The 27,725-nt window shown below is 39.0% G+C and overlaps 2 protein-coding genes across 3 annotated transcripts in view; one reads left to right on the top strand and one right to left on the bottom strand.

Moving 5' to 3' along the window:
* The window catches only part of MFSD1 (major facilitator superfamily domain containing 1), a 30,073-nt gene extending 12,082 nt beyond the window's left edge, over nt 1-17,991 (top strand). Inside the window, exons 6-17 of one of the 2 annotated variants that reach the window (XM_074963692.1) lie at nt 447-555; nt 1,815-1,917; nt 2,952-3,050; nt 4,048-4,159; nt 5,103-5,159; nt 6,062-6,218; nt 8,781-8,878; nt 9,639-9,751; nt 10,315-10,362; nt 11,653-11,713; nt 16,087-16,198; nt 16,483-17,991. In XM_074963692.1, coding sequence (XP_074819793.1) covers nt 447-555; nt 1,815-1,917; nt 2,952-3,050; nt 4,048-4,159; nt 5,103-5,159; nt 6,062-6,218; nt 8,781-8,878; nt 9,639-9,751; nt 10,315-10,362; nt 11,653-11,713; nt 16,087-16,198; nt 16,483-16,542 — 1,129 coding nt within the window. In that variant the 3' untranslated portion in view covers nt 16,543-17,991. Of the gene's footprint in view, nt 1-446; nt 556-1,814; nt 1,918-2,951; nt 3,051-4,047; nt 4,160-5,102; nt 5,160-6,061; nt 6,219-8,780; nt 8,879-9,638; nt 9,752-10,314; nt 10,363-11,652; nt 11,714-14,998; nt 16,042-16,086; nt 16,199-16,482 lie in introns of those variants that run through there. The other variant, XM_074963693.1, reaches the window with a different exon arrangement.
* Nucleotides 17,992-25,557: 7,566 nt separating this feature from the next.
* LOC141993695 (P2Y purinoceptor 3-like) lies at nt 25,558-26,610 on the bottom strand (the record flags this gene model as incomplete). Its single annotated transcript, XM_074963242.1, has 1 exon — nt 25,558-26,610. A coding segment is annotated over one exon (1,053 nt), but the record flags the coding sequence as incomplete, so codon positions are not given.
* Between the last annotated feature and the right edge of the window lie 1,115 nt (nt 26,611-27,725).

Genomic DNA, 27,725 nt, shown 5'->3' with positions numbered 1-27,725 from the left:
TTTGACAATCCATGACATACTATGGATGAGCAACAATAAACACATACTTTAGTTTTGTGAAATCCTGGCTCTGTTAACTTCAGTCATCACCCGTTGGCTCTTACACTATTCCATCTCAGCTAAGAAGGTGCTGTAGTCTCACATACTTCACTTTTGCCTCTGCTTTCTTCACATTGCTCTTTGCACAACCAAAGGCAATTGTAATCCATTTTCATAGACTTCAGGTTATTCTTTCCCACTTTTTGCTATCGTCTTCAAAATGCAAAACCTGTCTTTCCTACATGTTTCTATTAGTTATGATTCCTGTTACATTAGATGTGTGCATGTAAAATTCAAGTGAACCTACACAGCACTACACAAACTGAAGTCAATTCATTGTACTGACTTGTTATATCACAACAGGTGTTCAGATTACATTTTAACATATTTCTCTTTTCCCTATTTAGAATTGGTGGGGAATCCTTAGCAGTAGCACAAAACACCTATGCTGTCAGTTGGTTTAAAGGCAAGGAATTAAACCTCGTGTTTGGATTACAACTTAGCATGGCCAGAATTGTAAGTATGAAGACCTATAACACTATTTTTATATAATCATATGTTTAAAATTTGACTTTGTACTTCTTGGAAGAGAGAACTGTGTGGTAAGGTCAGGATGCACTAATGAAAAATTGCCAAAACACCATTTACGAAGAATCTCATAAGAGAGCATTTTCAACTCCAACGTGGATGTTGTGCATTACAGCTTGCATGATGTAACCGCCAGGACACAGCAGTTTCTTGAGGTTTTAACTGTCAAACTTCTGAAGAGGCCCTGGTATAAACTAATATTGCATACAAAGGCAGGGCAGGAATGTCTGCCTTCTTCAAGGGTGAATTTTTAAAATGTACAACAGACTTTACTGATACAGTGTACACCATGAGTGTCAACTTGGCTGAATTTTAGCTTGCCTTTTTTTTTTTTTTTTTTTGGCATTTTAATTTGCAGTATACATCAGTTGATTTGGGACCTGAGCTTCTAACTGTGCTTACTCTGCAACATAGCTGTGCAGTATGGAAGTGTTACAAGAGTATTTTATGGAATTTATATAAATATGTCTGACCTGCCATCCAACGATAGGCCTGCTGTTCATTCTGTTTGGGCTAGGAAATAAGAATCGGCTGTATTAAGAACATAAGAATGGCCATACTGGATCAGACCAAAGGTCCATCTAGCTCAGTATCTTGACTTCCAACTGTGGCCAATGCCAGGTGCCCCAGAGGGAATGAGAACAGAACAGGTAATCACCGAGTGATCAGTTCCCTGTTGCCCATTCCCAGCTTCTGGCAAAAAATTCCTTTTTTCTTTTTCCAGCCTTCCCTTAACAGATCATTAGAATATCCCTTGTTCTGGGAGGACTATCTTCTGCTCTAGTTAGACATGTCCTCCTGAAGTCTGCTACTTGGTTTAAAGTATGGGTTAAACAAATCATACATATAACACATAAGCCATTGCAGTGTTTAATGTAGAGTTCATGGTGATATTGCTGCTAGTGCAGAAAGATCTAGTATGGGTTTCTTCTGAAACTTTGTATGTGACTGGATTCTTATCTTTGTAATCTTGAACCTATTCAATTCTTGTACTAGTTGCAATTTTAATTTTATACCTTCGGATGCATAAATCAAGCTTACTTTGTAGATCCATTCTTTTTCAGATGGCTTTTCTTAGACACTGATATTTATTGGGCATTTGGTGAGAGTTCACCTCAGCTGATCCTTTTAAAACTATAATAGAATTGTAAACTGCAATATTCTTCATGACCGTCCTTTCTGTCTAGGGGAGCACTGTGAATATGAATATCATGGGATGGATATACTCCAGAGTTCAGGATCTGCTGGGCTCTACAGGTCACAGTACACTTGGATTTACACTCATGATAGGTTAGTAAATATTTTTTAAAAAAAGTCATCAATGACACATGTATGAAAATCCTGAATGCTACATGACATAAGCAACAAACACTGAACATTTTAAATAATATGCATGAACTAGAAAAAGCTAAATGAGTGATAAGTTACTATGAGTTCTTCAGTTGAAAATTTGCTTGATAATGTTGAAAATAAACTGTAGATGAGTCTGAGAGCAGTAGTATAACTGGCAAGGCAAGTCTTTACGGCCAGCAATAAGTTCAAACTTCAAGTAAAGTCAACGTCTGGGAAGTTATCACATTTGATTGACAGTTAGTGGTGTGTTATGGTGTGTATAAACCAGCAACTGAAATCAAAGTTAGTCTTCATTATGGGGATGTATAATGGCCTTCATGTCTTGCATATGCTTGGAAATCATGGGCAGATTTTTAACTTCCACTGAACTATGTGCATTCCTTGTCCTCAAAAAGGCAGTATGTCAAAGTTCTTGTACATGTTTATTCATTTGTACTCTGAAGAGAGAGAAAATTTCCACTTGGGTGAGGTCTTTTTTCCCCCCCCACAAAACCAAACCATGGGTATTAAGACATTGCTCCTGCTTACATCTGGGCTTGAGCTTTGCTTCTGATATTCCAAGTACAGCTAACCTTTGGTGCAGAATTGCTCACACATTACACTAATTATCCTGTAACTGCTGATTTGTGTGTGTAGTCAGGGAACTATATTTCTAGATAAGTGCAGTTATCTGTAATCAAATACAGGCACAATTGTACTTTCAACACTTGTTTTTGAAAATAAAAGGTAAAAGATTTTAAGGTGGTGTCTGTATAAGGTGGTGTTTAGTAAGCCGAAATATCTTTACGTTCTTTAAAGACTTTGAAGTAGTCCATTATTTAGTTTTATAGTGCCAGCAGCTGGTGGTCATAGTATACTCTGCGATTGTTAGACTGGTCTGGTCTGTTTAGAGATGTATGATAAAAAATACATATTCTAAGAGCTAAGTCTTTCTGGAGTTACTACTGTACAGTGAACGTCTCCTCTTCCAGGTGGTGTAACATGTATCTTTTCACTAAGCTGTGCATTGATTCTTGCTTATCTGGACAAGAGAGCAGAAAAAATCCTTTGTAAAGAGCAAGGAAAAACTGGTGAGTGATAACAATAGTTAAAACGCTCAGTTTGCTTAGTATGTTCATCTATAGTACTATATCAGTTATTTAAAGTGTGTATATAACCTGGACTCGTATCTTTCACTCTAGAACAAAATAACTGGAATTTAATTTTAAAGGGTATCTGTCCATTAGTCATATCAGGCTCCCAGTGCTCTGATTTTACCACCCCTCATCCTCTTCTTGCTGCAAAATCCTTGATTTAATAAAAAACCAAACCCTGCTTCTAGCTGTCATGATTGGAAAACATGAGTGAAAACTGGATGCAATGGCTCTCGAGCCTACAGAAAGGACAGTTCATGCCCCATGTTTTACACTGAAATCAAGACCATATAAATGTAAGCCGTAGCTGTTTAATAACTGCTTACTATTAATAGAAACATCCAGCTAATATGCATCCTGCAACCTCAAAAGCCTCCTGTGCTCTCTAGGTTTGAAGAGTCCAACTTTCTTTTACACAAGTGCCAAAGTATACATCTTCCCCCAACAATCTGTAGTGATGTGTTGTCTATACAAAAATCTGAGGCATACTGGAAATAGTTTGTTTTGCTCTGTTCCCATATTTAATCACTTCTCCATAGTTCGGGGTTGCAGCAAAATTTCACTTTTCAATTGACAACTTCTTTATTTAAATAGAAGTCTTTGCAGATGTTCCACTCTGCTGCTCCCAGACTGTCTCTGACTCTAGGGACCGTGCCACAGAATTTATGTCCAGCTTGCCATGGAATACATTGGACTTTAGTCTTCAGTTTTGGCAATTCTATAGCATTAAGATAGGATCAAGAAAATGCAGGTTTAAACTTGTCATTAGTTCCCTCTTGCACAATTTATGATACAGTGAGACTATATCATACAAAATCTAACTACATGAACGCTCAATTCTACAATGCATTATTTAGTTTTATTCAGCGTTTAAAAATATTAAACTTACCTATAGATAACTTGCATTGATCCCAATATTTCTTTCTTTCTGAAGGTGAAGTGATTAAATTAACTGATGTGAAAGACTTCTCGTTGTCCTTGTGGCTCATATTTATAATCTGTGTTTGTTATTATGCGGCTGTGTTTCCTTTCATTGGACTTGGGAAGTAAGTGTCTCTCTCTTTCCCTCCCTTCCTCCCACCCCCCCTTTTTAAAAATGAAATATAAACAAAAGCTGCATCAGAAACATCACTTCCTAATGTACCATACCAGTTTGTCTCTACAAGTAGTTTTGTCCATTAACTTTGTGCCAATGTAAATTTTTAAAGATATATTTAAAATGAAAAATTATTGTTTTATTTTTCAAGAAATCATTAGGAAAAGTTTTTGTAGCAGTTCTGCATGTTAGTCTGCTTTTGATGTCTCTTCAATGACATTGCTTGTGCCATCTCTTACCGTTTGAGAGTTGTGATGTGGATTTTCTTATCTGTTGCACTTTCTAGAAAATACACTTTAGGTTTTAGCACTGGTTGAGTTGGCGTAATGCATGTTACATTTGTTACCTAAAACTTGGAATTGGGTTACTTAAAACTTGCAATTTTAATGCAGCAAGAGCCATGGAAGGCTGCCATTTTGTGTTCTCCGCTGTCATGTTAAGTGGAGATTTGACTAAGCATCACTAACCATCAGACTTCTCCACACTAAGATAGTTGTCCGGCTTTTCCATTTTGCTTATGCATTCTCTCCAAAAGGTCCTGCTTTGGCTGGTCTAATACAGTGGCTTGGTCCTTCCTGTCCCATCACTAGGTTAGCCACCAGTGAGTTGTGCTTTTGATGACTTACTTACTTCTGATGTAGAAAAAAACATTTTTAGAACCTTCCATCATAGAAATCCATCTCCTAAATACCTTTGATACTGCATATAGAATTTCTTTGTTCTCTGGAGGATTTCATTTTCTATAACATGCATTTTTATGTTTGTCAAAAACTGTTTAAAAAAACTTAATAAATATGATTTTTTCCTATTTTCACTGTCAAATTTAAGCTAAAACGGTAACATTTTAAATGGGTAAAAAATATTCTAAAACTTCTCTATGGATTTTACTTTAGGGTTTTCTTCATTGAGAAATTCAAATTTTCTTCTCAAGAAGCAAGTGCAATTAACAGGTACTCCTGCAAATTTACTTGATTAAAGGATTTTATGTAAGAGCGTGTCAGTCACTATGGTCTGTTAGTCTAGGGAGAGAGTAGAGAGTCTTTCTCAAAAATCTTGTCTTCAGACATATTTGTGTTGTGCTGTATGACTAATGCATTCCCGGGGGTATGCATAGGCTATTCTATCAAGGAGCATCAGTCCCTCCCTTGTGGGAAGTCCAAACTATAGAAATGAATCATGGAACTTCGTTTAGACAAGGAAAGATCTGTTTTGTGACCACTGTTAGAAGAGTCGTGTACTGAGAAGCACTCCTTTCCCCAGCAGAGCTTATTAAGGTAGGCTAATTATGCTTTGTAGCTATATAGTACTCAGCAATCAACTAACTAAAGTATAATAACAAATCTGTGAGGTAGACTGAGGAAACAGAGAGGGTGAATGAGTTGCTTAACATCATACAAGTGACTGTTAGTGCCAGAAACAGAATCCATCGCTGGTAAATCAATCCTGTGTACTAACCAGTAGACCACACCGCTGGCTACCTAGGCATCTTGGTCTCTGGGATGATGCCCTTCTGACTTCTACAAATGGCTAATTGCCTTTCTGCAATATAAGTGGACTAGATTTTCTTCTCTTGAGGCTGATCCCTGAATTGTCAGGTGGTAAACGCTAAATTTGCATGCCCCCCCCCAACTACCAGATACTAATTATGCTGTTTTGAGGTTTATTTATTGGAGATGGAATGTATTTGTTATGCCCTCAAGCATCCCAGAACAATTCAAGCGTGGGGCTCCACAGTGAGAGGGAATTTGGTGTTTTAGATAGTGATGCTTCATGATGGAAAGACAGAAGTTGCCATATGATTTAAAATGTAGACTAAATGTGTTTTCAAACTCTCCTTATCACTTCTTTGTAGCATCGTATATATCATATCAGCACCCATGTCCCCTGTCTTTGGATTCCTGGTGGATAAACTTGGAAGAAATATTGTCTGGGTTATGTTTGCTGTAGTGGCAACCCTTGCTTCTCACATTATGTTGGCCTTTACTTTCTGGAGCCCTTGGATTGCTATGGTAAATCTTGCTGGTAACAATGACTTTAATTGTGTACATATGTGATCTTATCTAATAGCCATATGATAAATTGTATTTATCATGCTCTTTTGACCATATTGCTGGCACTGCGCCCACTAGTCCACCACCATGGAGATAGAGAATAATGAATGGCGTAGAGAAAGTTAATCAGGCACTCCTGTTTACTCTCTTTGAATACAAGAACAGGGAACGCTACATGAAACAGAAATTAAAAGTGAAGTTAGGGAATATTTTACACAACATGATTATCTGCTTGAAGTTATGGCTACGTCTACACTACCATGGTAAGCTGATCTAAGTTAGGCTACATGAGCTACATGAATAACATAGCTGGAGTCGACGTAGTTTAGGTAATCTTATTGCGGTGTCTACATCGTGTTGGGTCGACGGGAGACAGTCTCCTGTTGACTTACCTTACTCACTCGTTCCCGGTGGAGAGCTGGAGTTGACCAGAGAGCGCTCCGCTGTAGATTTAGCGGGTCTTAACTAGACCTGCTAAATTGAACCCCAGTGCATCAATCGCAGTAGCATCGCTCTCTTAGTGTAGACATAGACAGCTTAATAGGACTTTAAAACTGTATTAGACACTCGTGGCTAATGAGCACCCCAGTTACATTAGTTAAGCAAACTTTTATAAAGATTATAAGTCTTTATGCTTCAGGATACAAGCCAACCACTGGGGGTGGGAGAGGTTAGCAGGACACTTCCCTTATTGGTAAGTCATTAACTCAGGTCTAATCCGTTAGAGTAATTCCTGTGCTCCTTTGGAATCTGGTAGAGGGCAGAGGGTGGGTTGTAAGACTGCAATTCTGCAGCCACCTCCTCCTACTTACAAACAGCTGGCGGCTATAGGAAGAAGCTCCCAGGCTCTGAGGCTTTCCACAGTCCTCCCCTGGAACATACTTGCATTTTCCTTTGGTATTGGCCACTGGTAAATGAGATAATGGGCTGGATGTAACACTATTGCCCCCCCCCCCCCCCAAAAAAGCAAGCATCATTCTGGGATGTATTAGCAGAAGTGTCGTAAGCAAGACACGAGAAGTAATTCTTCCACTCTACTCTGTGCTGATTAGGCCTCAGCTGGAGTATTGTGTCCAGTTCTGGGCACCACGCTTCAGGAAGGATGTGGGCAAATTGGAGAGAGTTCAGAGAAGAGCAACAAAAATGATTAAAGATCTAGAAAACATGACCTATGAGGGAAGACTGAAAAAATTGGGTTTGTTTAGTCTGGAAAAGAGAGGACAGAGAGGACATAACAATTTTCCAGTATGCGAAGGAAGAAAAATTGTTTTTCTTAACCTCTGAGGATAGGACAAGAAGCAATGGGCTTAAATTGCAGCAAGGGAGGTTTAGTTAGACATTAGGAAAAACTTCCGAACTGTCAGGGTGGTTAAGCACTGGAATAAATTGCACAGGGAGGTTGTGGAATATCCATCATTGGAGACTTTTAAGAGCCCGTTAGACAAACACCTGTCAGGAATGGTCTAGATAATTAGTCCTGCCACAAGTGAAGGGTACTGGACTAGAGGACCTCTTGAGGTCCCTTCCAGTTCTGTGATTCTATGATCGGCTGTTTTCTGTTCTGGCAGTTGTGTACAAATACCTGAAACCCCTAAACAGCTTCACACATCCATTTTATTGACGTGTGTGTGTGTGAGGAGACTGCCAGAAAACCCCTACCTTCTGTCCGTATCACCTTCCCAAGACATACTACTTGAGGCCCCAGAAAGTCAGCCCTAAAGCACTGACAGACTAAAGATCAATACCTAACAACCCATCAGGGCTAGCAGCGTGTCTTCCTGCTTTCCAGTGTGACACAGTACTTGTTTTGATAGCATTACAATTTTAAGGTCTGACAGGTATGTGGTGAAAAGCTATTTCATCTAACTTGGATATCATTAAAACATAATTAAAATGTTCACTCCTCCGAAGGCCTGTACAGTGGACTTTTACTAAGGCACCTGGCTTTCCAGGTGATAGGAGAGGGAAGAGTTTTTGTAATTCTTTTCTTATTGGTATGAAGATAGTCTAAAAGCTTCCTGTAAAATGTGGCATATGTGGTGATTGGTGTAAAGGTTTCATTGGTGCTTGATTGTACTGTTCAGAAACCCATGAGTTTTTTAATATTAATTCCCCAACTGAGAGCTTCCACTATGAGTTGTTGAAGATCCCTACAATGTTACCAGGTTATCCCTAATCATACCTGGTACAATTTAACCACTCAGCTTGGTTTTTTTAAAATAAATTGGCTTTTCTGTGTATTATATACTTAAACTTTTTTTCTAATTGGCTTATTCTGCTTATGCAAAGCTCATCCAGAAGCTTGTTGCCAAAATACCATTACTTTGCTTATGCTCATATGTTTATTGAGTCTGACATTTCTGCTGAGGAAACTGTTGACAGAAATGTCATCCTTTTATTAAAATCTATACCAAATACTATATTTTAGTACTTGTAGAGTTAGTTGTATTTAACACCAGCCTCTCTCTCTTTCTATATATATATTTTAGAATATATTTATTCTAATCTTGTTTTCAACAGTGTGTATTAGGAGTAGCCTATTCACTGCTTGCCTGTGCTTTGTGGCCAATGGTAGCTTTTGTGGTTCCGGAACATCAGCTGGGAACTGCTTATGGCTTGTAAGTATTCATATATTTGTCTCCCAGGGGAGGTCTACAGCGGGTACTTCCAAATACAGAAGAACCATTTAAATTTTGAGAGTCTTATTCCAGAGTGGTTGCTAATATGTTCGTTGCAATGAAATTATCTTATAAAATTACTCAAGCTAGGAACAGTCCTCAAATTCTTCAAGATATGCTTGTTTTGATATCAAACAAATCTAATACGTTTTCATTCTTCTGAAATTACCGTCTCCAAAATAGCTTTTGCTTTTCACATTTAAAGGATTACTGGCAGAATTAACAGGTCACAAATGTAGAACTTGATTCTGTCCTCAGATTTGTGGGTACAGTTTGTACAATCTGAAAATGTACTTGTTGCATATCTGCCTCTGTATGCCTTGATGCAACTTGTGACCGTGTACAGAGTCTTTCGTGTAGCTGACAGGTTTCAGAGTAGCAGCCGTGTTAGTCTGTATTCGCAAAAATAAAAGGAGTACTTGTTTCACCTTAGAGACTAACAAATTTATTTGAGCATAAGCATCCGATGAAGTGAGCTGTAGCTCACGAAAGCTTATGCTCAAATAAATTTGTTAGTCTCTAAGGTGCCACAAGTACTCTTTTTTTCTTCTTGTAGCTGTATTTTATAAATGCAAATAAGGAAACTCTAGGTACTCTTCATAACTTAAGCATGTTGGCTTCTTTAAAAATAATAAAAAAAAATAATAAAAAAAATTCCTCATGTAATGTGGATAACCAGATTGTTTACCCTGTGTTTTAGTATGCAGTCTATCCAAAATCTGGGTCTGGCAATTATTGCCATAGCAGCTGGTACAATACTGGATTCTCGAGGGTATCTCTTTCTAGAAGTCTTCTTCAGTGCTTGTGTTTGCTGTAAGTACATTACTGTGGGAACTTACAGCTCCTGAATATACGGGAGCTCACATGACACATTTTCCTTAATACTCAGTGTGTTTGTATCCACATCAGTGAATATTTTCTGTTGTGTAGATTGATAGTTGGGTGCTTGTTTTATAAACTGATGTTGAAAGTAATTAGTTCTCACTGGAGTATTGATCATTTACCCTCAAGTGGACTTTATACTGGGTACTGAAGAAATTTTTGAGGGGGAAAATGAGGTCAGATGGATATTAAGTATAGTCAGAACCTTTATAAAAGGGGATCTTCAGGGAAAGATTTTTTTTTCCATGTTAAGTGACCATTTTCCTGATCTTGCTTAAACGTTCTAAGTGGAGTTTTCAAAGTGGCTAAGTGAGTTAGGAGCATAAGTCAATAGGACATGCTCCTAATTCACTTAGCTGATTTTTAAATCCCGACTTCTGTCAACACTGCTACCTAAAAGATTTGACTGTTGCTTAATTGCATTTCAGGGTAAGAGTTGGTTTTCTTCCCCTCACAGTAACCTTGCTGACTATAACCCTCTTCTGCTTTTCTAGTGTCACTAATAGCTGTAGTCATGCTGTATTTTGTGAATCACCTTACTGGTAAGTGCATGTTTATATTGTCTCTTTACATATTTTCTGTTTGCTCAGTAATTTTAGTTACAACAATGATCTAAATCTTTCCTCTGTAACTAGTATTACACAGGGTGACGAAGCTGTTCTGGCTCAACTCTGTGGATTAAAAATTTTACCCTCTTAATGGAGGGTAATGGAGACATTTCTAAATCACCTCAATATAAAAGTTTCCTTTGCAAATTACCATGAAAATTCCCTCAACCTTATCAATATGCTGAATACTCCCAATATCCCAGGGTAAGCAGGGGATTCCGAACCTATCCTTTGAACTAACTTGAGCACTAGATTTAACACACCTGGTACTTAATATCGTTAGATCAACCTTAGTAAAGGAATACAGTACAGCTGCACATGGATATCTGATTTGGTCATTTATACTAGGCTTTGAGTAAGACACTGACCATTTCCCTATCCCTGTTTGGAAAAATTTCAGATTGCTTTTGTCGACCTCCTAGTAACTGTTGAAGTGCTATGTGTTTGCATATGTAAAAGTTGCATTGGCTCTTCAGAAAGCAAATTATCTTAGTTCCCCCTTGATTGTTTTTGTACATCTAATTGTATTTTCAGCATTGGGGTTGGATAACGATGGAGCCAGAGAAAAGCTGCTACATTCAGTCCATTTTATTGCTAATATTGGGTTGTTTCTATCAAGGACATGCTAGCATTTTATCCTGTATAGTGTAAATGCCCCAAGCTTTGTAGGGCTTCCACCACTTTCCTTGATTTAAAATATTTTTCACTCAAGAAAGCTGTTCCTGATGTTCAGTCTAAAACTTCACTTTTTCTTTACTACATGCTGTTAATCCTAGCCCTATCATCCTAAATTCCTCTCATTCTTGGGTAATTATCCCTTTTAAATTTTTGTTCCTATCATATTATAACTTAGGTGAGGTGATAGCTAAATAGTTAACTTTCTAAAAATCTTTAAGTAATTTCTTCTAGCACTTATCAGTCTTCTTCTCTGAACTTAGCTTGTTACTTAGAACTGAATTCACTCTAATAAACTCTAGACCAATTGCTCTTGCTCTGACGTCTGTTTGTTTATGCAGCCTAGAAATGCATTGACTTTTAGCTGCCATATCGAATTGTAGTCTTCTGTCCATTTGCTGTCTTGTCTTATCCCAAGGTCTCTCAATATTATTAATTTCCATATGTATATCGACTTTCATTTTCTCAAGTTAGAGATGTTTCTAGTTGAGTATATCATATAAAGACACATTTCAGAAGTTCCTAAATAAATATAACTTCTGTTTGTAGGAGGTGATCTTAACTGGTCGGCAAAGAAAAGGGAAAAACTGCAAAAGCTAGCTGCGGCTGAGTAAGTATATAAAGCTGAGAACTGATGTCCTTTTAAAAGCTTTATTAACTTGGAAATCTTTTTTTCTTTTTTAAACATACACATAGTATGTTGCAAAATAAATTGACTACAAAAGTGTGGTTAAGGGGAGATTGTGCCAAAAGTCTAGAATCAGGTATGGCATTGAACTATCAGGAATGAATGAGGCAAGAATAACTTTTCACAACTTCATTCTGCAAAAAGTTGAAGCCAACTGGAGTTGAAGATGCTCAGCACCTATGAAAAAGAGGCCATCTACCGGTAACTGAAGTTGGGTGCCCAGAATTTGCACTGTAGTGAGTGCTGGCGTTCTCCTTTAAAATACACAACTCTTTGCAGTTGTCTATTTGAGAGACGGGGGGGAATATCTTTTATTGGACCAACTCCTGTTGGTGAAGGACAAGCTTTCAAGTTACACAGAGCTGATCTTCAGTCAAAATGTAGTCTGCTGTGTGGCTCGTGGCTTTCTCCCTCTCTGAACTACGTGCTCCTGCCTCCTCTGATTGAGTAAAGCAAAAGCTGTCTATGTCTACTGCCCAGGCATCATATCTTGCTGGTCCTAACTCTTGAAAACATACCTTTATATATTAAAGAAGAAAATAGAGTTCCTTCCAGCTGAATGAAAGTTCTAAGGCCTGGCCTCCACTAGGAAATTATCTTTTGTTTAAGTACATCGTTCAGGGATGTGAAAAAACCACCCCCCTGTGTAACCCCCAGAGAATGCTTCTGTTGACCTAGCTACTGCCTATTGGGGCGCTAGAGCACTAATGCCACCAGGAGAACCCTTACCATTGGCATAGGTCGTGTTTCCACTGAAATGAGTGTAGACAAGCCCAAGTATATTTTAAAAAAAACCTATTAGCACTGCTCACTTCTGAACTAAAACTGCTTGCTGGTGACCTTTTTATGTAGGTGTGACTAGCTAAGAAAAGACAAGTAGCATGTTGTTGTTCTTTAGTCAGGCTTTTGGGTAATGGCATACTTTTTTAATTGCCATTGCAAAGTAAAATACAGAGCAGAGTATATCTGGGGCTACTTATGAGTCAAGTAAGATCTGGGTTTAATATCAGAAGCAAGACAAATGAAGACTCTGTTTTTTTCAAAATAGGATCTTAAAGTTAGGCTTCTAACAGGTGCCTAAATATGGCTTTAGAAGCCTAATAATTTAAGAGTGCTGAGCACTCACAGCTTCCACTACCCTTCAGGTTACTGAAGAGTTGAACTTAAGGGTCCTATTTCTGAAAATCTTGGCTTTTAGTTGTGAATGGGAAGCTATCAAAACATTTCTGTAATTCGTATCCATTCTTATCGAGTGCAATGGATGTTGAAAAGTTTCCTTCTTCTAGTTATTAGAAGAAAAAGTGCGCATAACTGAACACACACGTTTTAAATGTTTGCATGTCCATCAGCTGCTGACTTTGTGCACTCTAGACAGCTTTGGTATCATGCATATAATTGCTTCCTGTCAAGACACAGGGTTTATTTCAAGTTTATTTTGACTGTCATTGACATCTGAGTTTAATGGAAGGTAACTTCCCTAACTTAAGGATTTAGACCGAAGGTATGTCTATACACAAACAGCTACAGCTGCACTGCAGCAGCAGTGCCATGGTAATGCTTCAGTGAAGACAGTACCGATGCCAATGGGAGACTCTCTCCTGTCAGTGTAGGTACTTCAGCTCCCCAAGAGGCGGTAGCTAGGTCGACAGGTGACTTCTCCCATCGACCTAGCACTGTCTACACCACAGGCTTAACTGTATCTCTCAGGGTGTGGATTTTTCACATGCTTGAGCAATGTAGTTATATCGACCTAATGTCCTGGTGTAGACTAGGACTTAGTAGTGTGTGACCAAAAGGGCATTAACAACACTACAGTGAAGCTGAACTTTGATGTATAACATACACTTGTTTAGGATTTTATTCTACAAATGTAGAAATCCAGCATGGCTGGAAAATACAACCCACTTGTAAACTCCCTCGCCCGCCAAAAAAAAAGCTGCCTGCTTTTAGATATTTTTTTTCCTAAAAACTTATAATTATGTCCTTCTAAATAGGACACTAGACTAAGACTAAAATCTCCTTGAGTTCAATTCCTGGCTCAATCACAGACTTCCTATGTAATCTTGAACAAGTTACTCAATTCCTCAGCTATGAAATGGGGTGGTTAATACTTCCTTGTCTCAGGGGTGTTGTGAGGATAAAATCTAGTAATGACTAAGGTGTTCAGATAATGTGGAGATGACTATAGAAGTAGATATAACTGGCTTCAGAGTCAGGCCCTTTTTTGAAGCGGACACTTAAAGGATGGGAGAGTAATAAAACTCTAAGGTCCATTCTTTCCGGGTTTTTTTCCACAGATAATTTATCTTAATTAAACATTGTGAAATGTATTTAATGTGTTCTGTATTAGTATGTTTTAATGTCATGATAAACTAGTCAACAGAATTCTAAGTTAGCTAGGTATTATGACTACTTCATTCAGATAACTTACAAGTGAACCAGATGAATATTTTTATTGGATACACTTCTTGTTGTGAACAGTAAAACACCTTTACCCTCTCAATGCTGCTGCTTAGGTATCTAGTTGTATGTTACAGAAATTAACTTACAATAAATTGTCTTCTGCCTGAACTACAATGCTTTTGTGCGTGTAAGTGCTAAAATGTGAGGTGCTAAACTTGCATATGTAATCTGTCTGTAGTGAATTGCCAATAGACACTTTTTTAGTTCTGTAGCAGTGGCTACAGAACTAAATATAGTTTTTCTATAAAGTGCTAGAATATTTCTGTATGTATTGTCTATATAAAAACACTTTTTTATAACATCTTACACATGCATGACTTCAAAATGAAATCTCCCAACCAAAACCATCTCTCCCACAGTGGCTGGTGGTGGTGGTGGTTTCATACTGGCGTGTGGCAAACTTGGGTTGGGTCTAAGATCCCACTTCAGCAACATAACTTGTTCAAACTTGATGAAAACTTGGTTCCAAAAGATAGTGACCAAGATGTGAAGCTGTTTTGGGTGGTAAAGGAGCAGTAGAAGAGGCTATGTAAGGCTCTTGTCAGGATGTGGCGCGCATTCCGTCACCAGAAGCAGATACACATTTTTACTTGACTTGCCAATTTTTCTGGTCAATGCAAGTTGTGTGCAGTGTTTCCAATATATAATTCAAAAATATAACATTTTGTGTTTGATAAAGCACCCTGAATGTCAGGGTTCCTTGTAGCATGTTTTCAATAATTCTCACTACAATGTTTTTTGCAGAAAAGAAATTTGACTAGCAAATATCATCCAGAAGTGGGGAGCATTTGATCAGCAACTTAACAACTTGAAGAATTATAGTGTATTTAGAGCTCGATGCTTAGCACTGGACAATACAGTTGATTGGAAAACATACTAACATGCCGAGGATTTTACAGTAAACTATTTTACGATGACACAAATGTTTGGTAGCTATTAAAAATTGTTACAAAGCATACATCTTTCTCAGAGCAGTTACACTGTGTTGGGTCATAGCATTTTAAACTGAACTGAAGTTTCATGTAATTGCAAAACGTTTCCTTTTCAACCTGAAGCAAACATTCTTGCAATATAAACTAGATCAAGTGTCTCACTTAAAGAAGCAGCACTTTAGTATCTCTTTGGTTGGTGTCAAGAGCTTTTGCCTAATAATGGTTTTAAGCAATTATTTGACTTGTATTTTGTGTGCTGAAAAGATCATTGCCTTCCCAAACTTGTTAACAGGTCTCTGTTAATGTGGGTTTTGTCACATTCTTCATGCAAAACCCTATCATATGTAGCAGTAAAACACAGTTCAGTCTTCCATGACTTTTTTACTCTTTACGGAAAGGGCTTCAGTTGAAAATAAGTGGGAGTGGGGAGCTGTGTCTAACAAGTACTGTATGGTCAAATACTGAATCTTTATTCTGTGATAAAACCAAATCCTGATTGCTATTAACTCTGTAAGACTGCTGAGCAGTCTCTTTAGTACAGTTTTTTGTCACTTCTCTTTTTTGTGCTATCATCTTAATATATTTTAAGGGATCAAATCTTGTTTAACTGATAAATGCATAGTCTGAATTTTGTTTAAAATGTGAGTTAGCATGTTGTAACTTTCCAATAAAGTTCTAAATGCTAAATAAAAAAAAAAAATTGCAGAAAATAGTCTGTTTTTCTTGAATATCAAGTTAGCGTGACTTGCCACATGTTTGTCTCTTAGCTTTTTGTTAACCTGCAGTTTTACACCTGTAAACATTATAAACTGTTAGTTACTAGAAGTAAAATTAACAATCAGATTAACAGAACAGATTCTTGTTCGCGCATGTCTTAATTTAATCCTTTTTGTTTTACAGAGCAGAAAAACGAGAAAAACTCAGACGTCAAAAGGAAGATGACTTGGTCAAATTACAGCCAAAGAATGACTTTAGTTTAAGGAATAGGTATCTCTCCAAACTAGGAGCTCAGGTATTAGTAGCAAAGCAGTATTTCCCTACAGACGACAGGGCAATAAAAATAAATAAATAAATAAAAATCTACATCTGATGTGTGTCTTCACCTAGGCAGTATATTGGTTTTTATGAAGGAGCTAAATTTATCCCATAGCTATTAGAAATGAATCTCGCCTACAATTTAAAAAAATAAAAACCAAACTGAAGGGGTAGAATCAATAGTTTTAACTTGAAAGACAGATAAGGTGAAGAATAGTTATCAATAAGATTCATCATTCTTTCAAACTTACTTTTTTGCAGCTGCCTGATAACTACTCTTCCTACTTATCAGCATTGGCACACAGAAGTGTGCTGAAATAGCATCACTCTGCACAAGTTTGTCAAGAGATGGAAGTGCTCTGAAGTTTATGCAGACAGAAACTTGCTCCTACTAGTCAAGAACTACACCTAGAACAAAAGCAGAATAATGCACCATGTTCTATATTTGAATCCTCATGCTGTCATCAGGAACCACCTTACCTTAAAAAACGTAGTGTCAATAAGTGGCTCCTATTGTAATGTGAAACATTAGTTCAGATTTGAAGCATTAGGTGAGATTTGACTTCTGTGTGCCATACAAAACCAAATATGAAACTTAAAAGCTTTGGGAAACAATAACCTGTTAGCCATTCTACATATTCTTGATGTAGGCATTAGTCTGGTCAGACTACATTTTTATGGTGGACATCCTTGTTAACTTCCTGCAGTAACTCAGTTTTACTTTCTTTCTCTATGGAAAATGTAACAATAGAAATGACTGACTTTTTAAATTCTGTCAAATTGAGATTTTATTTATTTATTTTTTTTTTACAAAAACTTGGCTGTTTCATTTAAAAAAACCAAACACAGTATATTCATTAAAGCCAGACTTGGAAGTTGCACTAGTACTTGGTAATGGTGTTAATCAAAGCTGAGCTATTTTCCTGTGGAAATGACACTTGATACAGTTTTGATAACTATCAAATCGTTAACTGTAATATATAACTTTCAATCAGTGTAATATTTATACAAATATAGTGTGGAGTATCTACTAGTTTTAAATGTTATCTGCAATGAGAGGAATGGCTTTAGGAGCAACTTTATCCCAAAGATGTGTGGGTTCCCATGCTTGCAATGTAAGCAGAACTGGACCCTAAAATCTCATACAACATGTATATTTCTTACTAAGTGGATAGTAGAAAACTGAAAAAGTAGACTAATTTTGACTGAATTTTCAATCTTTTAAAGTGTGGTCTTAATCTGTGCTAAATTATTATACTCTGACCTTTTATTGCTGAAAATTTATCTTAACTGCACAGGAAAGCCAGTATTTTTTTCAAATAGGTTGTTACCCTAACAGTTATATTAATTGAATACATCAGAAATAACTTGAGGAATGTTGACACTTCTATCTGGAACTTGTGGTTCTATTAAGAATTTTGTATATGCAAATATACTTTTTTTTTTTTTTTGGAAGTGAGTTACTTTTCTATGACTTGTTCAGTATTCTACAAACTTTATCAAAGATAGTATTCTGAATTGTGTAGCACTGCCATAGTCTGGCCTCATGAAATCCATCCAGGAAGATTAGTACAAAACTTGGTTCTTTTATGTATTACTGTTGAAGATTGCATTTACACATGGTAGTGCTAAACCTTTTTTTGTTTTTTTTTTACTGTGCTGTATTCAGGAAGAAAGCAGCATAAACTATCTGTGGATGGATTATGTACAGTTGATTTGCTTATATGCTTATAGATGCTGATCTTTTTTTAGTAAATAAAACTAAATGGATAAGGCCCCTTGGCTCTTTGTGTTTAATGCTTAATTGCTTTTTAAGCAGTGTTGTATAGTGTTCAGTGCACATGACTGCTGTCTTCTGGGGAGGGAGGGCTTCAGGGCAGGATAACTTGAGGAAACTTCTCCAGAGGAAGTGGAGTTCTGCAGTTGGTAGTTGAGGAGGGTAGAGCTGTGTTCTCCCTCCAAAGAAGGAAGCAAGGTATTCCTGTTTTGAGCCTGCCCCGCCTCCCCCCCCCCCCCCCCCAACCGATCTCATGGCTCTCTGCTGGTGTGCTGGCCTAAGATGCAGTCATACCTTTGATTGTTGTGTGGACGTACCAATAGAGTGCTCTCATGCACTAGGTAATGTTGCCTCAACTCAAAACTCCAGCTTTCCTATTTCTGTTCTCAGTTCAATGGCTTTTTCTGACCTTTCTATATCACTTTATTATGGAGCATTAGTGCATATGGCTTCTGTGTCCCCCTCATTCAACAGTGGTAAACACTGTTCGGGGTTTAGTATAGAGACCTCAGCCTGCTTAGTACCATGACAAGCACAGCATTAAACATCCTTTTAACATTTTATTAAGATAAATAATAAAGACATTATTAGGGAGGAAAAGACCTTTAAAATAAGTTTCATTTTAATATCTCTTGTTCCCTTCAGGTGGAGAGGGGTGTGTGTGTGTGTTTTTTGTTTTTTTTAAGAGAAAAAAATCCTTGTTTGACAGTCTCTTAAATGGTAGTAACTATCCTTTTTGTTGAAAAAGTAAAGTCAGTTGAGAGAGGCTGGAACTGTTAAAGTCCGCTCCCAGTTCCTAGAAGACAAAACAGGTTGTACAAAAGAGGGAAAGAAAACAGCAGAGAGAGTGAATGCAGGTTTCAGAGTAACAGCCGTGTTAGTCTGTATTCGCAAAAAGAAAAGGAGTACTTGTGGCACCTTAGAGACTAACCAATTTATTTGAGCATAAGCTTTCGTGAGCTACATCTCATTTCACCACTGAATGCATCCGATGAAGTGAGCTATAGCTCACGAAAGCTTATGCTCAAATAAATTGGTTAGTCTCTAAGGTGCCACAAGTACTCCTTTTCTTTTAGAGTGAATGCAGTTTGTCTCTGATATCACTCTCACTTGTAACCTCAATGCTGAAAAATGTAGGCACAGCACTCAATCTTACCAGCCACTTTGAGACCAGAGACATTCTATGTGACTCTAGGGCATTGCACTTTGCTGCACTTCTGGTCAAAGGCTTACAGCAGTGTTGCAGACTAGGATGGCTAAGCCAAACTCATAAGAGGGATTGCAAAGAAGAAATAAACTGGGGAAGGAAGAGGACAGTGGGTGGCGTGTGCCAGTCTGACATCCCAGTTGGTGTTCAGGATTGAGCTGGTGGAGGTGGTGATGTCACCTGGGTCCCTCTGGCCTGGGCGGGATCTCTCTCAGGATCAGGATGGAGAAAGGTGGTGGTGGTGGTAACAGCCATGATGGTGAAGCTTACTCCTTCCCTGTTTTTCAGTCAGCCAGTGTAGCAGTACCCTGCTTTCTCCCTCCAAAGTCTCTTTGAGGACCCCAGAAAGACAAGCTATGCAGCCCATCACAAACTACTCACATTTTTTGTCCAACAATTAGGCCTTCCTTGTTTACAAGGCATGATCTTAACACAGTCCTTGAAATTATATCCGTAGACCTTTTCATTTGGACTAATTCAGTCTTTCCATCTTTTTTGAGTCTTGTCCCATGAACATTTGTTATAGGTTATTGTGACATCTCATTCACATTCACTCACTTTTTACAGCTGAGTTCACAATTAGGCTAATTTTGTAGGACCAATTATCACAACACACCTCACATGCTGGCCGGAGCACGAGTGCTTCAACCTTTCGTATGTGCTTGTTCCAGTTACAATTTGATGTCTTTGTCAGCAAAGGCTTTCATATTCCCTCTCTCAAGGTGGGCATAGTCCAGCAGCTGCAACAAATGAATGGGCTATGGCCCTTTGCCACTGTGCTGACTGTAGTGATCCTTCAAGTGCTGTTGGGGTGTACTTTGGCGGCATTTGTATCTATATAGTTTAAAATTCCTTGGAATGATTTGTTTCTTTTCGTTGGGGGCGGGGGGTCAGGAGCCTGTTGTGATCATCTAGTCTAACCTCCTCTATAAACCAGCCAGAGGACTTTCCTGAGTTACTTCCTGTTTGAACTAGAGCTGAAAGGTTCTGTATAAATGAAAACAGTTGTACATATTTGCTTTAGATTTTGTTCTCTTAAGAACAAAGGCTATGCTGGTGGCATGTAACTGTTCACAGAAATTTTTTACGTGTACTAAGGCTTTTTAGTACCTGGACTTCCCTCAGAGCTGCAGTGCTGCACTAGAAGAGGTATTATCAGTGAAGAGGCACACTCATTTACAATGCCTATGCAAGGCTGTATAGAAGAGCTAACATGGGAAAGAAATAACTTACTAGATGCACGTTTTACAATGTTCTTTACTATTTCCCCAAACAGTCTTTGTTGCTATTGCATAATGCAAGTTTAATTCAAACAAAATAACTGGTGAGCCACAATTTCTAATATAAGTGTTATAAAAGTCTCCTCTCCTACTTCTTTTCTTCTTCTTAGGACAGGTCAGATTGTGCAGCTCTTCCCTATTACTCCTGCTGTCCCACCTGATTTTTCTAGGTGCAACTCTTCCTTCCTTTTTTGATAAAAGGGGGGGCCCTACTTCCCACTGTGGGATGTTCTGTTGTCCTTTCTTCCTCAGTTGCTTTTATCATTAGATACAGATAGGGGTGAGAATATTGCCATAGCCTCTTATCTTATTTCTAAGTAGTTTACAAATATTTACAAATTAAGTGTCTTCACCACTAGGAGATAGCGGAATACTACTCCCTATGTTACAGATGTGTAAGCAAACTTGTGTGCCAAGTTGGGAGGAATTTTCAGATTTGCTGAATTCCAGTTCTCTCTGTGCTCATCTCTAAACTTTGGTAATATTACTAACCATAATCCAACTGAGACTATATGCTGTACTCCATTGGATGGGATAAGAGTGTCAATGCATGACAAAGCCAATCCCAGGCTTTACTGAATATTTTATATAGTGTATCGTGTAAACAACATTTTAAAAATGAATGTCCGACACGATTAGACTAATATTCTGTCAATATTTAAACACAGTATATTTCTAAAATATGAAAACCATTTCAAACATTCAAATAATGAGTTGCTGGCTCCCTGGGAAAGTTGGGAAATCAAACCTCAGCCTGGCAGGCTAATCTGCCCTTATCTTGTATTTTTCTCGAGTGTTTCAGACTTTGTGGTGCTCTCCAGGTAGAAGAGTCTGCCAGCAATTATATATAAACATTGGTCAGTAAGGATAGTGCTGTGTGAGGGTAAAGAGAGTGCTACTGAAAATGCTTGCCATTCGCTGAGAATTAGAAGTCTTTATTCACAATAGGAAAAACAGTGAAGACTTGTTTACATTTAACCCTGTACTTTAGCCTTGAAATGTGCCTCTAGCAGTAAGAATCTATTTCAACTGCCAGGCCCCTTCAATCATTGGCCTCTATGGAAAATGCCAAGAGTGGTGATTTTGTTTGGTAGCGACACCATCTACCAGGAGCTGGACTGAGACCAACTCACTTGAACCACTAAATGGCTGTCAGATAGTGGTAACTCCAGGCAGCTTCCAACCTGGTCTCAATTTGAACAAACATATTGGAGATTAAAGGCTCTATATCCAGGGTGACCAGATGGCAAATGTGAAAAATTGGGACTGGGGTGGGGGGTAATTAGTGCCTATATAAGAAAAAGCCCCAAATATCGGGACTGTCCCTATAAAATTGGGACATCTGGTCACCCTATCCATATCCCATTCCTGATCCTGAGTCATTCAGTTCCTAAACACTGGAGAAAAAGAAATAGTAACATCTTTAAGTATTTACTTATTCAATAGCTCAATCCAGACACTAATAGTCTAATGTAGTTGGTCTCCTAATTACAGGAACCCCTTGATCTTCACTTCCAATTCCATGAGGAATGTAAGAATGCATACAATTCCCCCAGAGAGTTCTTCTCCAAGTAGGCACACTTCAAAAGCTGTTTATTGGATAGGTGTTTTGGTAAATGTTGGGGGAGCGGTGTTGATAGAGAAGAGGATATGGAAAGGAGCTTTTTTTAGTAGTTGACTCACTGGTTGAATAACTTGCTCAAATTAAATGTTTGTTTCAGTTCTGCTGGCCGTATTATTCTCTTTTAACATTGGGTCAGGTGAATAGGTGTCTTATTTTTAAAAATTACTTAAGTCTAAACTAGGGGAAACTACAAATAATGTTAAAATTCAAACTGATGATAGCCTTGCGTAACTGTTGTTCTCTGTCTGGTGGGACACTTTCTGTTCCGTACTGGATGTGCTGTTTTGAGTCAAACATACAATTAGGAGTTGTATCTGTTGTGGGATGAAAAGTCTGTCATGAGATATGGAATGTCATATGTTATGGGTGCTACTGGCTAATGAAATCTTACTGCAATATGCCTATTTGGTTTCTCTCCCATCTGTGATGGACAAACAGGATGTTGGGCTGAGGGCACTGTACAAGCTTATCACTGTTTTTATTTCCCGCTAAGGATCCCTATAAGGGTTTCATCATACCAGGCACTGTCCAAATGAATAAAATATCACTGTCCCAGAGAGCTCACAATCTAACTTTTAGCCAAGCTTCAAGCTTTTTTTGGTGACTTGGTTATTGCCTAGAGCTGTCTTTGCAATGGGGCATTGAAGAGTTTGGAAACAAGACTTTAATTGCTGCATGTGCTGTACAGTGTATGTCACTAACCTGCAATTATAAGCAACTTCAATATATAAAATGTGTTCATATCTGTAATTTTCTCTTTTTAGAGACAACTTTTCAGGGACAATATCCAACTGGAAATAGATCAACAATCTCTGGCCGAGACATTGGCCAGATTTTTGGCCTAATATAATCAAATCCATGGTGCTCTATAGAGCAGTGAGTCTCAACATTTTCCAGACTACTGTAGCCCTTTCAGGAGTCTGATTTGTCTTGTGTACACCAAGTTTCACCTCACCTAAAAACTACTTGTTTACAAAATCAGACAAAAATTTAAAAGTATCGCAGTATATGGTTACTGAAAAATTGCTTGCTTTCTCATTTTTGTCTGTATTAAATTTTAGTTTGTACTGACGGCACTAGGTTTTTTATGTAGCCTGTTGTAAAACTAGGCAAATATCTAAATGACTTGATGTACCCCTTGGAAAACCTCTGTGTACCTCCAGAGGGTATGCATACCCCTTGTTGAGAACCACTGCCTATTCATCCAACTATGTGACTTTTTTTTAAGTCAGTAGCACTCCAGTGGCTGCTGGAATTTTTTTTTTCAAGGCAAACAATTGCTCTTACAGAACTGTAGTAATGTAGGGCTGGAAGGGACCTCAAGAGGTCATCTACTCTTCTCCCCCTCACCCCCAATGTGCTGAAGCAGGATCCAAGTATAATTAGATCATCCCTGACCGCTGTTTATCTGAGCTGTTCTTAAAAATTCCAGTGACAGTTTCCACAGCCTCCCTACATAATCTGTTCTGGTGCTTAACTATCCTATAGTGCTTTTCATCTCAAAACTCTTGTGTATCAAGATTCTAATGAAAGAACATTGAAAAAATTAAAATGTTAAATAATGAAAATCTACTAGATTAGCCAGAATCTTCTCTGAAAAGATGGCCGTTCTCACTCTGTAGTAGTAGGTCCAGTCACTGAAACAGCAACGGGAATTCCTGAAAATGGCTTTGGAAATGTAGTGTATATTAAGAAGCTTTAAAATTATATGAACTGCTACGTGACAAATGACTGGAAGCTCTACCACCTCTCGACTTCAATGTGAGTCTTTCTCAGCTATACTTATTCCTCTCCATATGTGTGTATAGTTTCCCTTTCCATTGAGAAAAGAATAGTGAGTAGTGGGGAGCTGGGGTTTGTTTCTTTTTGGAGGAGGTGCAGTTTAGTTTTATTTCTCAACTGCTGCTGCTGTTGCTTGACATGAAATGCTAACAACTTGCCTTCTGGTCCTTCGTAAAATATTTAGTCTTCACTCCTAGCCTCTCTTTACCAAAGCTTGTCTCAGCATTAGGGGAATTGCCATTATACGGTATCTCTTTTATCGGTGCAGGTGAGTTTTTTACAACTCCTCTGAAAGGCATGCATGCAATAATTTTAACTGCTACAGTCTCTCTTCATTGGAGTAAATCTGCCATGAAGGGAAGTTCTCAGAGATCTCTGTTAGCCGATGGCCAAGGATGTTTGGTGAGGTGCCAGCTATGCCCGTTTTATACCATCCGTGACTTTAACCGCTAGGACGTACTGTCCCTTCGGCGGGCAGCCCGGGCTAGGCTGACGGATGCCCCAAGGTCCTAAACACCCGTGACTTTAACTGCTAGAGCTCAGAGCTCCTTCGCAGTGGGCAGTCAACACTGACTGACAGGTGCCCCAATGGCAGCACTAAGAGCCTCTCCACACCCGTGACTTTAACTGCTAGAGCTCAGAGCTCCTTCGCAGTGGGCAGTCAGGATTGACTGACAGGCGCCCCAAGAGTTTGCCCCGTGGAGGCGGCACAACTCAACGCTAGGCTCTTAGTACTCTCACCTAATGGCCAGGCTTTATAGCCAAAACGGCTGAGGTTCTTTAATTGTGTTGGCTGCTTTACAGTAAACCAGAGAAACAAGTCAGGCTTATGCACAAATGGTTACCAAAATTTATTAAACTAGATTCTAATCATGTGGTTACAAAATTGCTAGTGCCTACTTATTTAAATGTAGAGATGTTACACACACAAACAAGTTACAAAACTGAAGCCACAATCCCAAAGAAAGAAAACAAAGTATAGAGCTCTATTTCAAAATATGTGTACACTAAAGATAGGAGATCAGGTGTGGGTGCTTCTTACCGTCCTTGCATCTCTTGATTCCAGCGGTGCCAAGCCAGGATCGGTCACTCAATTCCGCGGAAAGACGAATAAGGGACAAGGCTTAGGGACCCTCTTAGCTGCAGAAGCCTTGGGAGGCTGTCACTTATCTGACCAGCAGATAGATAGTGAAAAGCACTCAAAAATCATGGTGCTGTAGGTCCCATACTTATACCTCTGTGCTCCTTTATTCTCTTTCTCCTTTCTTATGCCAAATTGGGGCTGGTCTGTCTGGGCGACGCCAGCTCTCGCAAGAATAGTTTACACTTGCAAGGGAGGGAAACAATAAGTTTCGACTACTGGACATTCCTTTTATTAGGGTAAATATTTTCCCACCTAGGATGTTGGGGTGTGTGCATCACGCTATTTAGTAGGGGCTAAGAGCCATGTCTGTCACAGCTTCTCTGTCTGCTGTGAGCCTAATCGTTGTATATGTTCCCAGAGGCACATTGTAGCAGCACACCTGTGCTTCTCTCAGCTTCAAAGGCTGTGCTGGAATTTATGTTAAGTGCCCTGTTGTTTTGGTTCCCTCGTGTTCCCAGCCATGCTGGTCTGAGGGGGGGGGGGGTGGGCTGGCTGTCTGGCTACAATCACTTTCCTCAGGCTTCATTCCACAGTAAGGGGAGGAGTCCCCCTGGGTGCCACTGACTCCTTACCCTTCACTGTAGGCCTAGGAAGGGGATCCACTTTATGCAGCCTCCGTTCCAGAATCTGTCTGACTGTGTTGGTTTGGCCAGAAAGAAAATACAAGAGTGGGGAAAAGCAACTGTTAAGGCCCACCAGCGGCCACCAAATCTTGTAAAATAGGGTAGCTCCTTGAAAGAGATGGCAGTCAGCTTTCCAATGGACCCGGACGTAAAGGTAGATGGTACAAGTGATATGGAAAGGAACTAAGCAAACTGCAAAAAGCCCACAAACTAGCAGGATGGTCCGGACTGATTTAGCCCGGGCAGCGCTGCTTGTGAGGCTGGTGTTACCAGTGCTTTGAATCAAGCTTCTGATGATGAAACAGTAGCAGATTAAGATGATAAGAAAAGGACAGAGGAAACCAGACATGGTTAGAACCATACCATAGAGGTAGTAGTTGCTGAAATTATCAGGGCTAGTCAGATCATAGCAGACCGTACGGTTATTGATGAAGCCAGTGCGAGCATAGATCAAGCTGGGCAAGAGTTGAAGGAGTACCAGTATCCAGGATATAGCAGTGCCAATGACAGCTAGTCTTCTGGTCTTATAAGCCAGTGACCGGATGGGGTAGCAAATCCCCAGAAAGCGGTGGACACTTATGCAAGTCAGCAGCAAGATGCTGCCATACAGATTGTTGTAAAACAAGAAACGTACCATTTTGCAGAGCAGCTCTCCAAAGAGCCAGATGTTCTCCATGGCATAATTGATGATGAGCAGGGGCAGAGAGAAGATGTAGAGCAGATCAGCCACAGCCAGGTTCACCAGGTAGATAGTGGTGCACGTCCATTCCTTGGTGTGGCAGCAGCACAGCCACAGCATAGCACCATTTAGGAGAAGCCCCAGCACAAATACAATGCTGTATGCAAAGGGGAGTAAGATGTGCTTATAGCTCTCTTCTAGGGGGCACAGGACTTCTTCCGATGCATAATTCACTGTTTTGTTCCGCATCTTCCTGGTGGATGCAGCCTCAGTCACCAGTCACTGCTTTGCTGTGGCTTTAAAACCACGTCCTTCCCCTGCCCGAAACAGAAACAAGCGTACACAATCACAATTGCTATCCTTGTCTCTTGCCCTCTCAGAACCGCCTCGGAGTCTTCATTACGGTTTGTAAAGTGCCCAGAATATGTAAGAAGCTATGGAAATGATGCATATTCTCTTTATTACTTGAGTTCAAAGTAAGCAGCAACTGCTGCAGAATAAGCTTGCAAGACACATGCAGACACTACTAGTATTTGGTCAAGACAATTAAATAAAACTTGCAACAAATCTAGACATTGAAACAACAAGCAAACATTGAAGAAAGGGGCTTCTTTTTGGACCTTGCGCATGAGTTGAGGATCTACTTACAAGCACCTCTGCTTCTCAGAGTCCATGTAGTATAGTCCGCTACAGTGCTAGTCACAAAACTCTTCTGAGGGCAAGAGGAGTCCTTTTCTTTCTGTAGAGATGGGAATTCTTTACACAGCTAACTATGCTGAAGGCATACTCGGGACTGGAGTCCACCCAGGTGGTGTTGATATCTGGTGACTGTGCCCTGCTGCAATACATTACAATGGAACTGTTACGGGGGAAGCACAGATTTTGCATAGAGTGCTGTTTGCAATTTCTGATTTGTGTTTGGTTTAGTATTATAGGTAGTTTATTTGAAATAGGAGGCAAATTTTCAGCCTAACCATAACAACAGCTTGACATAGAAAGAAAACCGTGCTGATTGATAGCCACAGGTGGAAGTGGTTACTAATGTAGAAATAGATCCAAAGAGCTGAGGGATGGATAGGGTTTCATTATGGTTTGGAAATATATGTTAGGATACAATTGTTCTGATACCAAAAGGTCGGAAAGAGACTTATTCCTACTTTCCAGTTTCTTCATGATCACTCTTCTTTGAAAATATTCAAGATTAATTAGGAAAATTAAGAAAACCTATAATGTTTTAGACCCAATTTAGCATTAGCTGTGGAATATCATAAAACAGCAAAAATTCCAATGATCCAGGAAACATGCATACCATCCTCATTATTTGAAACTGATCCAAAGCAGAGAGATGATAAAAATGACATATTATCTTTTAGTTCCTCAAAAGTTTA

The sequence above is a fragment of the Natator depressus genome, chromosome 9, assembly GCF_965152275.1.
Source record: "Natator depressus isolate rNatDep1 chromosome 9, rNatDep2.hap1, whole genome shotgun sequence".
NCBI classification, from domain to species: Eukaryota; Metazoa; Chordata; order Testudines; family Cheloniidae; genus Natator; species Natator depressus.
This window is presented reverse-complemented; position numbering and strand designations above follow the sequence as displayed.